Below are 18,003 nucleotides of genomic sequence, written 5' to 3'. Positions count from 1 at the left end.
GTAGGCATTTTAAAAGTATTGACTCATTTTAATACTCACACCCCCTCTATCTCATTAGGGTCCACTTAACAAATGAAAAGTCTGTGGCATAGAAAGATTAAGTAACAATGCTCCCAATTACCTAATATAAGTAGCTATTAGGAGCTCAAACTCAGTTTAAGGATTGGTCTTATTCCCTTCTATTAAATCTTGTTGGCTTTTGGGGTTTGTTTTATTTATAACAGCTTTACTGAGATATAATTCACATACCATAAACTTTACCACTTAAAAGTGTACATAGTTCAATGGACTTTAGTATAATGAGAGTTTTGCAACCATCAGCACAATCTTAGCACATTTTCATTATCCTAAAAAGAATCCCTATACCCACTAGCAGTCACTCCCTATTTCTCCCAACTCCCTCCCCGCTCCCCCGCCAAAAAAAACCCTGGCAACAACAAATCTATTTTCTGTCTGTATAGATTTGCCTATTCTGGACATTTCATATAAATGGAATCATACAATATGTGGTCTTTTGCATCTGGCTCCTTTCACTTAATATAATGTTTTCAAGGTTCATCCATGCTGCAGTGTGTATCAGAACATTTTTTATTTTTTTGCTGAATAATATTCCATTGTATGGGCTTCCCTGGTGGCGCAGTGGTTGAGAGTCTGCCTGCCGATGCAGGGGACATGGGTTCGTGCCCCGGTCCGGGAAGATCCCACATGCCGCAGAGCGGCTGGGCCTGTGAGCCATGGCCGCTGAGCCTGCGCGTCCGGAGCCTGTGCTCTGCAACGGGAGAGGCCACAACAGTGAGAGGCCCGTGTACCGCAAAAAAAAAAAAAAAAAAAAAAAATTCCATTGTATGGATATGCCACATTTTGTTTATCTGTTCATCAGCTGATGGACACTTGGATTGTTTCCAGTGTTTAGGTGTCATGAATGATGCTGTTATGAACTTTCATGAATAAATTTTTGTGTGGACATTTTTCATTTCTCTTGGATATACAACCTAGGAGTGGAATTGCTGGGTCATACAGTGACTATGTTTATCCTTTTCGGGAACTTTCAGATTTTTCCACATCAACTGCACCATTTTACACTCCCACCAGTAGTGTATGAGGTTCTATTTTCTCCTACATCCTAGTCTACTCTTGCATACTATGTTTTTAATTATAGCCATCCTAGTGGGTGGGAAGTGATAGTTCATTGTGGTTTCAATTTCCAAGTCCCTGATGGCTAATTATGCCGATCACCTTTTCATGTGCTTATCGGTCATTTGCATATCTTCTTTGAACAAACGTCTACTCAGATCCTTTTCCCATTTTTTAATTGGGTAATTTATCTTTTTATTATTGAGTTGTAAGAGTTCTTTATATTTTCTAGATACAAGTCCCAGATTAGATATATGATTTGCAAATATTTTCTCCCATTCTGTGGGTTTTTTCACTTTCTTAATGGTGACATATGAAGCAAAAAAGTTTTTAACTTTGATTAAGTCCAATTTATTTATTTATTCTCTTGTTGCTTGTGCTTTGGTGTTGTATCTAAGAAGGCTCTGCCTAAGCCAAGACCATTAAGATCTACTCCTGTATTTTTTTTCTACGAGTTTTAAATCTTATTTATATCTTTTCCTTAGTTGCAAATTAATACCACACTGAGAGTACCCACACAACCACCCCATTTCCTTGTTTAGTACAAAAGTACCTTGGTGGTCTAGGTCCAGTCTAGTCAATGTCCAGAAATTATTTGTTTATGAGATTGTAATTTCTATATTGAACAAAGGCTCATCTAGGGGATGTCATAGGTTTCTGCTCCATCCCTCCAGTAAAACACCCCGTAAAGGAAATGTCTAAGGATATAGCTACCCTCCTTGCATTCTATGATCATAACTAGAGCATAAGCCTCTTCCATAAAATTTAAGCTTAAGAGATCTGGACAGTCATATTCATAAGCTCTAACTCTTTAGAAAATATAAATTTAATTCCTCTAATTATATCTACTGAGACATGTCTACATGTTTTGTTACAATTCCTGTCATGTTCCCAATATAACTAAGACAGAAACTGTAATTTAAGTAACAGAATTTATTTCAACTAAGATTTATTGAAGGTCTACTATACACAAAGCATTATGGGAAATGCTGAGCTAAGTCATAGCTCTTGACCTCAAGGAGGTTATAATTTAGTGAGAATTTTAAAAATAAATAGAACCAGAGAAACTGATGGTTAAATTCAGTCTTTCTGAAGGACCATTATGTCCTGAAGGAATTAATGAGGGCACACTTCCCTAACTCTGAGGCTCAATAAATCCTTTATCTCTATTCTGTGATCTAAGGGCTCCAGCTCTAAATTACACAGAAACTCCTGAAAAGCTATGTGGAAATTATATTTTTATAAAAAGAGTGATATATGTAAGGGAACTTGGCAAATTGAAGGAAATCCTACATAACATAGAAGCCTTCCTGGAATAGAAGAATACTCTGCTTCACGTGACTCTCTGTCTGCTGAAAGCAGGAGCCCCCATACTGTTGCCCATGGGACATACCAGATGGCTCCACCATTTAGCCTTTCTGACTACCAAGTATTTTCTCTGGGGCTCCCTTTTTTTTTTTTTTTTTTTTGTGGTACGCGGGCCTCTCACTGTTGTGGCCTCTCCCGTTGCAGAGCACAGGCTCCGGACGCGCAGGCTCAGCGGCCATGGCTCACAGGCCCAGCCGCTCCGCGGCATGTGGGATCTTCCCGGACCGGGGCACGAACCCATGTCCCCTGCATCGGCAGGCGGACTCTAAACCACTGCGCCACCAGGGAAGCCCAAAACCTGATTCTTTTTTAAGCCCAAATAACACCGAACGTGAACATGTTTTCTAGTTTCACACTAGATAACTACTTCCTAGTAATTTCTTAAGACATCTTGGTCCCCAAATCTAATTTCTCTATTCTTTTCCCTTCCAGCTCCGCACATTGGACATGCTAGAAACATCCTGTTGCTTCAGGTCAAATAAATGTTTATTTGATGGAATCAAAATTATGTACTCTTATACTAGAAAGAGAAGTTGAAGAACGTTTTGGCTGAGTTGTGTGGTTTATCCACGGTACCACAGTCTTGTTTAAATGATTTCATCACTCAGTCAAAATGCTGCCACTATTTCAGTGGTTTTCTAGTCACAGTCAATAAAGTAAAGGAAAAAAACCCCACTATTTACTTATCTTCATGACTAAGCAAGTCGGAAAGAGCAGTTAGAAACCTGCTTCAACATCTTAAAATATACACACAAAAATACCAGTGACAGAAACCATTTATTTTGAGCTAGGAGCTGCAAAATAATCAATAAGGTTGTGAAAGAAAAGTTTTTGTCTAAATCAACTACATCAGCTACTTAAATGTTATTTTAGCCACCTAAAAGATAATAGAATTCATTTTGAAATTCTTTAGTAGATTTAGAGGAGGATAGACATTTTTTTTTTTGTCTTTAGTCTTACCTTGTGGCAACAAGAGGGTAGCTATGACACGGTGATGCCCAGGCATCCCTTGTCCACGGCATACAGTCATAAAGCAGCAAATCCTTCTCAGTCACAGCCATGAGGACAGGTCTCCACTGTTGTCTTCCACCATCTAGTTTTGCCTGTTACATTGGTGAAATCCAGAAAGTAGAGCTAACTATAATGATCTGTAACTGTAAAAGTTCCTTCAGTGATGGCCTAAGATAGTGGGTCTCTATTCTGTTTCCCCTTCCTAACAGATGTGAGGAAAAGGAAACATCCCATCAGGTTCCTTCCCACTGGCAGGGATTCTCCACTGGGAGGTGTGAGGTGGATTGTGTAGTTTGAGAAAGCTCTCCCTGAGTGAGTTACAGACATTTTCTAATGATATGACACAGTTTTATCCCTATTCCACAATAACTAATTATCACCAATTCTAATCAAATACATAGTACTCTGTTCAAAATGATAATAGTTTTAATATGTCTGATGTGGGAGTAACATCTTCTAAGTACAGGATAGAAACTATTACCAAATGAGTCTGTATAATATAAACATCATTGTTTTTCAAATATTTTTGATCAAGACCTACAATAAGAAATACATTTTACATTGCAACTCAACACATACATATAAATATTGAATTTAAAAATTTCCAAAACAACACAATTCCTATACTTTGTGCAACGTACTCCGCTAATTTCTATTTTATCTTTTTTAAACGCCGATATGACCAATTATGCTGTATTTTGGAAAACGTTGATATAAGCTATTTTCAAAGAGTTCCCCATTATAGTTCAGGAAGTTTATGTTTCAGTTTCAAGTGTACCATTGCATTTAATTGCATAAAACTCAGTTATCTCTATGATGGTTTAAAAATGTAGGAAAACAACCACTACTTATACATATTGTCAAGGATCCAAGACTAAAAAACAAAAGACTATGTTCAAGAAAAGCCCTGGTATCATCAAAATGTTTGCCTTCATAAGATGAGAACTTTGAGCAGGGAATGCTTAACAACAGAGTATTTTAACCCTCATCTTTTCTGCTCACTATCACTGATGGCTTCAAGGTGAATTTAAATTGATGAATTACTTGTCTCTTACTTGTCTTCAGATCTGCTTTTTATTTTCTCTTCCTTAATGACTTCTGAAGGTAATATGAACATGTCAGAGCCCCTTAAGAATACATCTATAATCTGAAAAGTGACCTGAGTGGTTTGGTTCTGTGCTATAACATCTACCACTGGGATGCTTTTCTCCTAGCTAGAGCCATGAGCTGATTCCAGGAAGGGGAAATGAATTCCAACCAGTGAAGTTACCCATGTTCGACCCTGTGCTGAAAGCACAAAATACATGACCCAACCGTGAGTATTCAAGCAAAGTATGGTAGAAATAATTAATACTTTCCTTACCAGTGAACCCAAGTTTTCTAAGACTCTATATTAGTCTAAAGTAATGTCTGGAGGGAGAGTATCAGCTGTAAAGAGGTTCTCTTGGATTCTTAAATTTTGGGGTCATAGATACCCCGAAGGGATTTCTAGTTTATGTGCACTACTAAGTCTTTGCCTCCGAGATTGTTACGCATAATATTTCATAGGGAAAATAATGTAAAAATGTATCTTCCCAAAGGGATAAAATGACTATCTGATTTTTTAAATTAATTTTTTTGCTAAGTTATAAGAGAGATTTTGAACACTAGATCAGAGTATATGCATTTAGAAAACCTAAATTAAATGTATTTCTTCCCAAAGAAGAGAAAGGAAAACTGCTAATGCCAATACAAGCAAATATGCAATTTCAAGACAGAGAACTTTTCTTTCAATTAACAATTTTTAAAAAGTGTTTATTCTTGGGACTTCCCTGGTGGCGCAGTGGTTAAGACTCCATGCTCCCAATGCAGGGGGCCTGGGTTCAATCTCTGGTCAGGGAGCTAGATCCCACATGCATGCCACAACTAAGGAGCCCGTCTGCCGCAACTGACAGGGCACAACCAAATAAATTATTAAAAAAAAAAAAAAAAAGAGGTGTTAATTCTTTAGCTCTTTTGAGTCCTTAGTTTTTGGAGACTATCTTTTCCCTCTTCTACTTACCATTGGAGAAAAATGAAACCTCAGTTTAAATCATTCTGTTTGCCTATTTGCCTTAACTTATAAGGATACTGTTTGCTTTCACTGGAATCAAAATGCTACATATGTAGTATGTGTTTTTGGTTGTGGTATCAGTACAAGCAGCCTTGGGACTCCACTACTGAGGTGTTTTTTTTCCCCACTATCGAGTTTTTGGCCAGAGAAAAAAGGGATACTAAAGTTAGGGTGCTGCTTTGCTTGTGTTTCAATACCCACACATGCATACACCTGGCCAAACAATAGCCTTCTCCAAATTTTATTTTCTAATAACTAGAGTTGAATAGCACTAAAGATGAAAAATTAATAATAGTTATTATTCATTCCCTAAATGTCTTCATCCCACAAATCTTTTTAAGAGGTGATGTACTTCTGCTACTTATGTATTTTATTATTACAATAGAAAACATAGAGCAAAAAATAAATTGTTCCACTGATCCTGATTTAGTGTATATGTTCCTAATTTGAGTCTTTACACAGTTTGAGAATAACCAGGGACAAGGTAGGAACTGTGACAACAAAGCTTTCTTTGGCTGTCTTGGCTTTTCTACCAACACTCAAATGCTTAAAAATACTTATTTCGTAGGTAACGTATGTCCCCTCATTTGGTGGACTTAGAGAAGATTCCATCTTAAGAATATAACCAACTAAAAGGTAAACTATCAGTCACATAAAAATCAGTATCAATAAAGATAGAAGTGCCTTGCACAGAACAGATTATCTATTGGTTACCAAACATCTGTAGCATAGGTTTTCCCTATTTTAAGCAAATTCAATTTATGACAATGTGAAATAACAAACAGATAAGTTAAGGAGAGATCATTTAAAGTTAAATAAATGATAACTATCTTTTCTTTACAACTGAAACAGTTTCATTCATATGCAAGCTTTTCAGGAAACACATCTATTGCTAAAATAAATGTTTACCTATTTTAAAAAGGTTACATGATCTAAAATTATCCTGACCATTTTCATACTCATAGAATTAAACAATCTTACCGTTAAAAAAGGCAACTCTTATCACATACATAAGTTCATTATAAATAATACCTCTGAGAAATGGTAACCAGTCTTGCTTGAACAACTTATTCTAAGTGTATTTGATTTGGGTAACCCAAACAACTACTTGGAAAAAGTAAAAATCATGAATAGTTTAGAAACAGCACTTTGGATTAGTTCCGTGATACTATTTTTAAAGAATTTGAAACTTTTCGACTTGGTATTATTTTCCAACCCTAAGCTTGTGTTCTTGGACAGTATTTTATAATTAATGACTTGTTTGTTTGCTTTTTGCATGTATATATGTAGACAAAGGAAAAAAATTAGTGAACATCTACTATTTACAAAGCATTAGGCTAAGTTCTCTAGGGACTAAAGATTTGGGAAAAATGTGCTCCTATCTTCCAAGAGCCCACAACTGAGTGGAGGAAACACACACATAAATACAGTCCATAAAGGGCAGACTGTGATGAATTTGTGGCTTTATTTTTCTCCTTTCTACTTGTCTGTATGTAGCATAAACCAAATTAAGTTCACTTTAAAGGTCTGGCAACTCTCATACGTTGCTGGTGGGAATTTAAATTAGTTCAATCTTGATGGAAGGCAAATTTGGCAATATTTATCAAAATTACAAATGCATATACCTTTTGTGGTAGTTTAAAAAGATGTCCACAAATTCTTTACCATTCTTCCCTTTAAGAGCCGGAGCCCTGGGGTATAGACTGGACTTAGTAACTCACTTCTAATGAAAAGAATAGAGAAGAGACTAGGTCATAAAATGTATTGTGGCTTCCATCTTGTTCTCTCTGTCAGATCACTTGCTCTGACAAAAACCCACAGCCATGTCTCGAGGACACTCAGCCAATCTTGTGGAAAGGCCTGCGTAGCAAGGAACTGAGGACTTCTGCCAACAAGCAGTAAGAAACTGAGATCTCCTGCTAACAGCTATATAAATGAATCATGTTGGAAGTGGACCTGCCAACCCAGTCAAGCCCTCAGATGACTGCCACCCTTGCTGACAGCTTGACTGCAACTTCATGAAGCGTCCCAGGCCAGAACCAGGAAGCTAAACTGCTACCAGATTCCTGATCCTTAGAAACTGTGGGAGGTAAATGTTATTTCAAAGTCACTAACTCTTGGGGGTAATTTGTTTTATAGAGATAGATTACTAATATACCCTTTGAACCTGTGCTTCTGGGATTTATCCTATAGGTATAGAAATACCTCCTGTTCTATGAACTCTAACGATCAAAGCTCAGGAAATGATGTAAAACTTTGGATAAATCCCTTTCTAACCAAAGTTTTACTGCTCACTACTAGAAACTTAAGAACCAAATACATTCAGATAATGTGTGTTCCCTTGTTATCTGATCTATCTGAACTCAGGAACCAAAGAGTTTGGAAAGCACATGTGTGAAAGGACAAACTACAAGGTTATTCATTATAGCATTCTTTGTAATGGCAAAAGATTATGACAACAAAACTGGGGGGAGTGCTTATTTAACTACAGCTACACAATGGAAAACTATACAGTTGTGAAAAAGAATGCTCTCTGTGCTTTGATATGGAAAGATCTCCAGGATATATTGCCTAATGAAAGAAACAAGCAAGGTATAAAGTAGTGTGAATAATATGCCATCTTCTTTTATAAAAGAGAAAAAGAAGAATATATATTCATAATTGCTTTTATTTGCATAAAGAAACTCTCAAAAGACTCAGTAGAAAGGAATGAAAGTGATTACCTCCCTGGGTGCAAAGGGGTAGGAATTAGGCGGATGAGGGAGCAGAAGGAGAGTAAGACATCACCTATTAACTTTTTATTCTGACCTTGGAACTATGTGAATGTATCACCTTTTTAAAATCATGAAGATTTCTAACATTGCTGAAAGCACAGAACAATTACCACTCAATCGAGGTTTTCAACCAGCATATAAAAATATAGAAACAATGATAAACACAACTAAAAGACTAAAACTTTCAAAGTTGTAAATACTTATACCATTATTTTCATTAGTTTCTTCTGCTTAGTTATTCTAATTATGACTCCTAGAAATCATCACAGTACGAATTCTGTGTTATAATTTATTAGAATCATTATTTGGAATGTTTGTAAAATTTCACGGCTGAAAAAAAACTAAATCAGTGGAGTCCAAAATCCACTACACAATCACCTAGGGAGCCAAATGAGATTTCCAGGCCCCACCATCGGTCTACCAAATGTGAACTCTTGATGGGGAACATGGGGAGCCAGACCTGGGAAACTGTATTTAAAACAACAACGCAAAAGAACAAAACCTGTCTGGGCTGATACTGATGCAATAATCCCTGCCCCCTTGCACACACGAAGAAACTAGGATGCAAAGATATGAAGGCACTTTTAAAAAGATCTAAAACCAGTGAAAAACAGAGCTAGCACTTGAACACTCATCTCTGAATCCCTATTCTGTCTTCTGTTTTCAACTCCCTCTGGCCCAGCTGACAGTGAAGGACCAGAAAGAAAAAGGATGTATTGTAATATCATGTAGAACTTTTAGTCTCCCTTTTGCCAAATTTGGATCTAAACTAACTTGGATTATATCCTTCCTTTCCCTTCACCCAACATCTACTTAGGTTTTCTTGTTTCTCTTCTTTTCATTTTTCAGTTGTAGAAGACAACTATACATGTGTTTAATGGCTTGTAAAGTGTTTTGTATATTTTATAATTTTCCCAGACCAGGGGAGTAAGCCTGTTGTCCCTGAAACTCTGTCAATAGACTAGAACAGGAATTGGGAAACTATGACTTGTGGGCCAAATACAGCCCACTTACCTCTTTTCGTAAATAAAGTTTTATTGAAACACAGTCACATCTATTCATGTTCATATTGTCTATGACTGTTTTCTTGCTATAATGGCAGAGTCAAGTAGTTGTAGCACTAATAGCCCTTTGTAGAAGAAGTTTGCTGATCCTATTCTAAAACCGTGAAAATTATCTTTAGTCATTAAGGATACAGATGTTACTAAGAACCCCTTTTTAGTTATGTTATGATGATGATGATCATGACAGTCAATTCTTCTGGTGGAGGTGATAATTAGCAACAAACAACTAAACACTAGGGGAGGAGAAACAGAAGACTAACAAAAGATCTGCAAGCTAGACATCCAGGGCCTGACTGCATGATAAACATTACAGACATACGAAATGGGGGAAGCATCCTGGCTCTGAGTAGTGACCTGGTGAGACCCTGCCCTGCCTCCCAGCCTACCTGTTCTGCCAGCCAGGCAATGTGCTTAACCTCCTTGCTGCCTCCTGCTGTACTGGTTGCACCAAGCATGGCATTGAGTTCAGCCAACACCTGTGGGAGGAGAGCCATTATGTTGGTGTGGATAGCTACAAACCAGGAGTGTGCTGTGGCTGTATCCTTGCAACGTAGGATCAACGTGTTCCTGCTATCAGGAGAATGTAGCTCTATCAATCTGTGTGGAAAAAGAAAGAAAAAAGTGAGCTAGATCAGAAGCCATCAAACCTGCCATGGTTTAACATACTTAACTGAAAATCTACTTTTACATTCCAGAATATAAATACTTTCTCTTAATTCCTTAGGGTCCAATTCCAGAGAGATCCACATGTGGAAAGATCATCATCGGAAAGACTAACTGCTGGGTCTGTTGTTTCAATATTAACGTAATGATCTAAGATAAGGGAACCTACTGTAGAGTCTGTAGTAGAACACTGCACTTTGCCTTAATTTCCATGTCAAAGAAATGGAAAGCGTGTTGAATCTCATAGGCACATTGTAAAGAAAGAACTAATATATTTTTTAAATACTTAGAAAACTCTGGTATACAGTATTGCAAGGTATATAGAACCTACTGCCAAACAGTGAACTGAAATTTCCACTGTGTGAAATAAAGAAAATAGCTGAAGAATGACTCTTTACGAAAATTTGAAATTGTTTTTGAGGGTCTGGGTAACATTATATGATTAAATCATCCGCTGAGTCATGGTAGAAGAATAGTTAAGAGATCTTCAACTCTATGACTATTATTTGTTAATACTCAACTGTGAACAATCTATACTTCAAAAGTAACCTTTAGGAATTACATAAATTTTTTAAAAAGTACACTCAACAAATTCCTTATAAAGCAATTTGTTGGGTAATATTTTGTGTGTTGATCAAAGTTTTTGCCAAGATGAATTTTAAAAATCATTCAATAAATGACTAACATATATACACTGCTGTATTCTAACAGTGAACATACATATCTTTTAAAATGGAAAAATAATGTGGTAGGCTGGAAACTGACAAACTGCCACTGACCAAGGAGAGATCTTTTTATTCTTTCATCTTTCTGAAGATAGTCTTTGCTTCCTTGCAGCACTGTCACCAGATCCCACATCACCTGTCAAAGATGACCAGTTTACATGTACACTAGGCATTTCTGCCTTGAAGCTTGCATCCCTCTCTTTTGTCCTGTTTAGAAATTCCTTTACAATTCCAAATATTTTAATTTGCCATACTTAATACGGCAAATATTCGTTCTCATTTGAACTCTGGTCAGTCCACCCTTTCTTTTTTTTTTACACAGGCCTCTCACTGTTGCGGCCTCTCCTGTTGCGGAGGACAGGCTCCGGCCGCGCAGGCTCAGCGGCCATGGCTCACAGGCCCAGCCGCTCCGCGGCATGTGGGATCCTCCCGGACCGGGGCACGAACCCGTGTCCCCTGCATCAGCAGGCAGACTCTCAACCACTGCACCACCAGGGAAGTCCTAGGAATTCTTTGTAAATTTTGGATATCAGTCCTTTACCTGATATGTATTTCACAAAGATTTTCTCCCAGTCTGTAGCTTATCTTTTCGTTCTCTTAACAGTGTGTGACGGTTAATTTTATGTGTCAACTTGACTGGGCTAAGGGATGTCCAGGTAGCTGGTAAAACATTATTTCTGTGTGTGTCTGTGAGGGTGTTTCTGGAATGGATTAGCATCATCAGTAGACTAAGTAAAGAAGATGGCCCTCGACAATGCAGGTGGGCATCATCCAATTCACCGAGGGCATCAATAGAATAAAAAAGCGGTGGGGGGGCAGGCAAGTTTGCTCTCTTCTTGAGTTGGGACAACCATCTTCTTCTCCTGCCCTCACACATTGGCGTTCCTGGTTCTTGGGCCTTTGAACTCGGGGTGAATTTTAAGACTGGTTTTCCTGTTTCTCCAGCCTGCAGACAACAGATCATGGGACTTCTTGGTCTCCACAACTGCATGAGCTAATTCCTATAATAAATAAATAAATCTACCTAACTATCTATCCATCCCGTTGCTTCTTTCTCTGGAGAACTCCAGTACACAGTATCTGTTACAGAGTAGAAGTTTTTAATTTTAATGAAGTTCAACTTAACAATTTTTTCTTTTATGTACTGTGCTTTTGGTGCTGTATGTAAGAAGTCACCACCAAACTTTAAAGAGAATGTTTAAAAAGCATAATCCTACAAGCTCAGGGAGAAGGGGAGAAGAGGAGAAGAGCAACTACAACAAAATTTTGGAAGCTGGCAAACAGACAGAGCAGACCTAAGAAAAGTGGGGAGGGTCAAATCCAAGCCGATCCATGTTGCAGAATCCTGAAGAGGCTGGGGAACTGGAGGCACCAGTTACCTCTGGAAGTGGGAGTAAAGCACTCAGCTAAAATAAAGAGGCCGGCTGATTGTTTCAGCATTCCCCATCCCCAGCGGCCAGTGACTGCCCCACCCTCAACCCAGAAGAAGATTCATATCCACCCTCATTCCACCAAACTGAGTGCAAGAGCCAGTGATGTCCTTAATTTAGACCTTATACCAGGCTAGTTGTTTTCTACAGAGGCTATTTACTTCCAGCTGGTTGTTTTGGCACTGTAACCAGCCTAACATCCTTAATCGCATGCTAAAAGTTGTTGCAAAACTATGACAAAAAATTTCTTTCACTCCTCCTACTGACCTACTTAGAGCTAAAGGCAGGAATCAGTTCATCCTTCTCCGGACACAAAACATTCACCTTCTGAAAAAGCCTTTATACCTCATACAGTTCCTGGGAGAGTCTCTCAGACACAGCTCCTTTGCCACAGTTTAAACTCTGAAAATCCCGATGTTAAAGATCCTACTTATTAATAACTGAAAGAAAGGAAAATAAGTCTGATATAAAATAAACTTAACCTGATTAAGCAGGAAAAGATCATGGGACCACTAGGCTGGAAAAAGATGAAAACAGGAAATAAAACAGTTCCCAGGACAGAATCACCAATTTTTCATGAAGAGAAATTTTGCAGTGTTTCTTAAAAAGTGATTGTAAAATAGAAAATTAAATTAGAAGAAACAGAAAATAAACTCCAAAACAGGACTAATGATTCTAGGATCCAGAAGTCTGTTTGCCTTTAAAGAAGCAGCCCCTAGAGCTGATAAAGGGGACAAAGTGTTTCCTAATGTCTACTGCTGTTTTAAAAGACAAATTCAAATGAAAATTCTACGAATAAAAGTTTGGAGGCAGTCTGCCAGTCATTGTTTGGGCCCACAGGAGAGAGGAAGAGACAGCTACAGTGTGAAGAGTTCTGGCCTCTGGTCAAACCACTGAGGATTTCCTGAGAAATGCAATTACATTCTGATCAGATGAATCAGATCATGTTTAGGTCCACAGAAGCATAGGATTCTTAAGTCTAGCCTGCTTATTTCTTCTGCTTAGTAAAGTCTTTGACATAACTTATGTGTTCAATTTAGTAATAATCATGTTGTTTTATACATCATAAAGCCAAAATTTACCTTTTACATGGAAAACAGCCGAAGTGAAGATGACCCAGACATTGTGAACCGGCTCAATGATAACAGATTTACATTTCCGAAAAGCAGCGTTTAAGAACACCTTGTCCTCGCTAAACTCCGCACTGCCCACAATGCTGTTTGCTAAGGAACAGGCTCATGTTCTCTCCCTGGACTTTGTCATTATTTATTTAGCTTTCACTTTCCACAATGAACCGCTTATAACTATCAGAAGCATCTAGTGAGGTCTTGAGGACTAGAGGTGGAAGAAGCAAATAAACTTCCCCTGCCTCTTTACTTATTCATTCTGATGGTCAGCACTTTTTCTCAGCTTTAGATAGCGAAACTAAATCAATGCAGTAAAACAGAAAAAAAGGACGCTTTCCTCTCATGTCAAATAAGTTTTTTATCTAGAAAGTGAAGTGTTTACATTAAAATGAAGGATGAACCACAAAGAGATTCCACTGCACACCCATCAGAATAGTTAATATTAAGAAGACTGACACTACCAATGCTGGCAAGGATGTGAAGCAATGGAAACTCTCACACACTGCTGGTGGGCATGTAAAATGGCACAACCACTCTGGAAAAAAGCCTGGCAGTTTTTTAAAAAACACACACACAAAAAAAAAACCAAAAAAAAAATAAACCTAAACATACACATACTCTTGCAGCCAGTAGTTTCACTCCTAAGAATTTATCCAAGAGAAATAAAAATGTATGCCCATGGGGCTTCCCTGGTGGCGCAGTGGGTGGGAGTACGCCTGCCGATGCAGGGGACACGGGTTCGTGCCCCGGTCCGGGAAGATCCCACGCGCCGCGGAGCGGCTGGGCCCGTGAGCCATGGCCGCTGAGCCTGCGCGTCCGGAGCCTGTGCTCCGCAACGGGAGGGGCCACAGCAGTGAGAGGCCCGCGTACCGCAAAAAAGAAAAAAAAAAAATGTATGCCCACAAGAGTTGTACAAAAATATTCATAGTAACTTTATTAATATTAGCTCCAAACTGGAAATAGCTCAGGTATCCGTGAATAGGAAAATGGATAAAGAAACTATGCTATATTCATAAAACATAACACTACTCAGCAATAAAAGAGAAAGAGTTATTGTTACATGCAACAAGAAGTATGAATCTCAAAATTCTTATGGTGAGTTCAATAATTCTATCACAAAAAAGTACATATGATATGACTACATTTACATGAAGTTTTAGAATAGCTGAAACAGATCTATGACAGCAAGTCAGAACAGTAGTAGCCTTGGAAGGTGGGAGAGGGAATTGACTGGGAATGGGAAAAAGAAAACTTTCCAAGGTTAACAGTAATGTCCTGTATCTTGATAGGCTTGGGTTACATAATTTTAGGCATCTGTCAAAATTTAGGATTTGTGTATTTTATTGTATGCAAATATTGTCTCAAAAGAAAAAAGCTACAACAAAAACACTGAACTCTATATGCACGCTTGAGTAGAGAGAAATATTCTAATGTGTGCAATTCACTTTGAAATGCATCAAAGAAAATTAAGATGGATTGATGGATGGATAGGTGGGCCAATCCATGATAAAGTATATATAGTAAAATGTTAATGGTAGAATCTAGGTCGTGGAAAAATGAGTGTTGACTATAAAATTATTTCGACTTTGCTGTATGTTTGAAGATTTTCATAATAAATTGTTAGGGGAAAAATGATGATGGGAATCCACTTGCCTATGTAGGGCTTAAATACCAGATTCATAATTATTTTCCAGATTAGGGCACATCTAAGCCTATTCCTTGTCAGAGTTTTACCAAAGACTATGTGGAAGATTAAGATTTTCAAATAGAAATATGGTCAGTTATATAAGGCTGCAATGTGATAAATATCTTGGTGACAGATGTCCTGATGAACTTATTTTTGCTGTTCCTAAATGAACTGGTTTTCTCCACGGCTTTAAATGTTGCAGCTGTGTTACCTGTCATGACATTTCCTTTGACAGAGCTGAGATAAATTTAAGGATCAAAGAGCTCCAAGTGACTTTACAGATACTATCTTATTTATCCTTGAAGTAAAAGAACAGAGTTGAGCAAGCATTATTATGTCCATTTTACAGAAAGAAAAAAACAGGAGGACAGAGGAATTAAGGGACTTATTTAAGGTCAGAAGGACACCAACAGCACCTATAATAATAATATATTGAGAGCATACTATGCCAATTTTATAATTGTTCTCTTATTTAAATCCTCATATAACCTTTCATTTTATACAGGAGGAAACCAAGGCTTATGAAAACAAATAGTTTGCCTAATGTTACAAAGTCCATCACCCTAACTTCAGTCTAATTACTCAATGGCTCTGAACATTTTTTTCTACCAAGACACTTAGGATAGATGTTCACATTCCTGTGGGTATAACCAAAGTTAAGTATAATTTTGCCAGGTACCTGCAATTCTACTGCTTTTCTTTTTCTCTAGAAAGCACTCTGGAATGCAAGTAAGAGTGACATAAGAATAACCTTGAATCTCTTCCAACTTATATTTTATAAAAAGCAGATCATTTGCAAATTTGGTTTTTTTTTTTTCTTTTTTTGGCCACGCCATGCAGCATGCTGGATCTTAGTTCCCCAACCAGGGATCGAACCCGTGCCCCCTGCACTGAGAGCACTGCACACGGAGTCTTAACCATGCGACCACCATGGAAGTTCCCAAATTTGCTATTTTAAGTAACTTTGGAAACGAATTACTTTGCAGCATTAAGCCTGATAATCTGCAAAAGCCTAACTCTTCTAAGACCTATCCTTGTAGAGTAATAAGTAGACTGATCATCTTACTGAAGAGCACGGTGTGATACAACTCTTATAGCCCAAACTGCCCTCTTCTGTTGTTTCTGAAAATCTACTTCAAACTTGACCATCCACCAAATGTCTTTAGCATATACGCTAAAGAGAATGCAGCCCCAAGTTTTAATAAAGGTCAAGGTTATTGAGCTCTAAAAGGTCTTAGTGGATGATAAACTAGCACCACTTTCAGCAATACAGCCAAGTCATATCACCTTCCTCCTTCCTTCTCTCCCTCCCACAACCCCAGCGTGCTATAGAAATATATCAGCAGCACTACAGGTGCTGTAGACTGAATGCTTGTGTCCCTGCCTCAAATTCATGTTAAAATCCTAACCCCGGGGCTTCCCTGGTGGCGCAGTGGTTGAGAGTCCGCCTGCCAATGCAGGGGACAAGGGTTCGAGCCCTGGTCTGGGAAGATCCCACATGCGGCGGAGCAACTAGGCCCGTGAGCCACAACTACTGAGCCTGCACGTCTGGACCCTGTGCTCCGCAACAAGAGAGGCCGCGATAGTGAGAGGCCCGCGCACCACGATGAAGAGTGGCCCTGCTCGCTGCAACTAGAGAAAGCCCTCGCACAGAAACGAAGACCCAACACAGCCAAAAATAAATAAATTAATTAAATTATTAAAAAAAAAAAGAATATTAATTTTACTTGAATGAAACATTTTAAAAATGAAACAGAAATAAAACTATATGGGGGCTTCCCTGGTGGCGCAGTGGTTGAGAGTCCACCTGCTGATGCAGGGGACACGGGTTCATGCCCCGGTCCGGTAAGATCCCACATGCCGCGGAGCGGCTAGGCCTGTGAGCCATGGCCACTGAGCCTTCACGTCCGGAGCCTGTGCTCCGCAATGGGAGAGGCCACAACAGTGAGAGGCCCGTGTACAAAAAAAAAAAAAAAATCCTAACCCCAAATGTGACAAAATTAGAAGATGGGGCCTCTGGGAGGCGATTAGATCGTAAGGGCAGAACCCTCACAGATGGGATTAGTGCTCTCATGAGAGAGACCCCAGGGAGCTGTCTAGATTTCTCTGCCATGTGAGAATATAGGAAGAAAATGACCATCTATGAATCAGGAAGTGGGCCTTTGCCAGACACTAAATATGCCAGTACCTTGATCTTAGACTTCCAAGGCTTTTCCCTAACTGTGAAAAGTAAATTTCTGTTGTTTATAAGCCACCCAGTTTACGGTATTTTGTTACAGCAGCCTGAACAGACTAAGACAACAATCTATTCTCATTCTCAGAAATGACTTATAGGGACTTCCCTGGTGGCACAGTGGTTAAGGATCCACCTGCCAATGCAGGGGACATGGGTTTGAGCCCTGGTCCGGGAAGATCCCACATGCCGCGGAGCTACTAAGCCCATGTGCCACAACTACTGAGCCTGAGCTCTAGAGCCCGCGAGCAACAACTACTGAAGCCCACACGCCTAGAGCCTGTGCTCCGCAACAAGAGAAGCCACTGCAATGAGAAGCCCACACATTGCAACGAAGAGTAGGCCCCGCTCGCCGCAACTAGAGAAAGCCCGCGTGCAGCAAGACCTAAAGCAGCCAAAAATAAATAAATAAATTTATTTTAAAAAAAGAAATGATTTATTATGAAAAGACTTAGCCTGAACACTTTCCTCAGCCTGACAATCAGTTGACAAATATAATGTCTACTTGTTCTCTTTATCACATTGTAACTCTATTCTAATTCCTTCTTTATAGTCCTAACTACATAATTTTTTTAAGTCCATGATTAACAGATCAAAGTCTCTACCTAAATATATCTCATTTGAGAAAAAAATTTTAACTTGGATTTAAGAGGCAGAGTTGATTATTTACTTTAAAAATTAGATTCTTTATTTTT

At 38.6% G+C, this 18,003-nt stretch overlaps 1 protein-coding gene across 1 annotated transcript in view; it reads right to left on the bottom strand.

Moving 5' to 3' along the window:
- SNTB2 (syntrophin beta 2) overlaps nt 1-18,003 on the bottom strand; it is a gene marked incomplete at its 5' end in the record, with an annotated part of 92,455 nt that overhangs the window by 28,601 nt on the left and 45,851 nt on the right. Inside the window, 2 exons of the mRNA XM_082676545.1 lie at nt 3,463-3,605; nt 9,830-10,040. Of these exons, the coding sequence (XP_082532671.1) occupies nt 3,463-3,605; nt 9,830-10,040 (354 nt within the window). The remainder of the gene's footprint in view (nt 1-3,462; nt 3,606-9,829; nt 10,041-18,003) is intronic.

Source organism: Grampus griseus (assembly GCF_964374135.1).
Source record: "Grampus griseus genome assembly, chromosome: 19".
NCBI lineage: Eukaryota > Metazoa > Chordata > Mammalia > Artiodactyla > Delphinidae > Grampus > Grampus griseus.
This window is presented reverse-complemented; position numbering and strand designations above follow the sequence as displayed.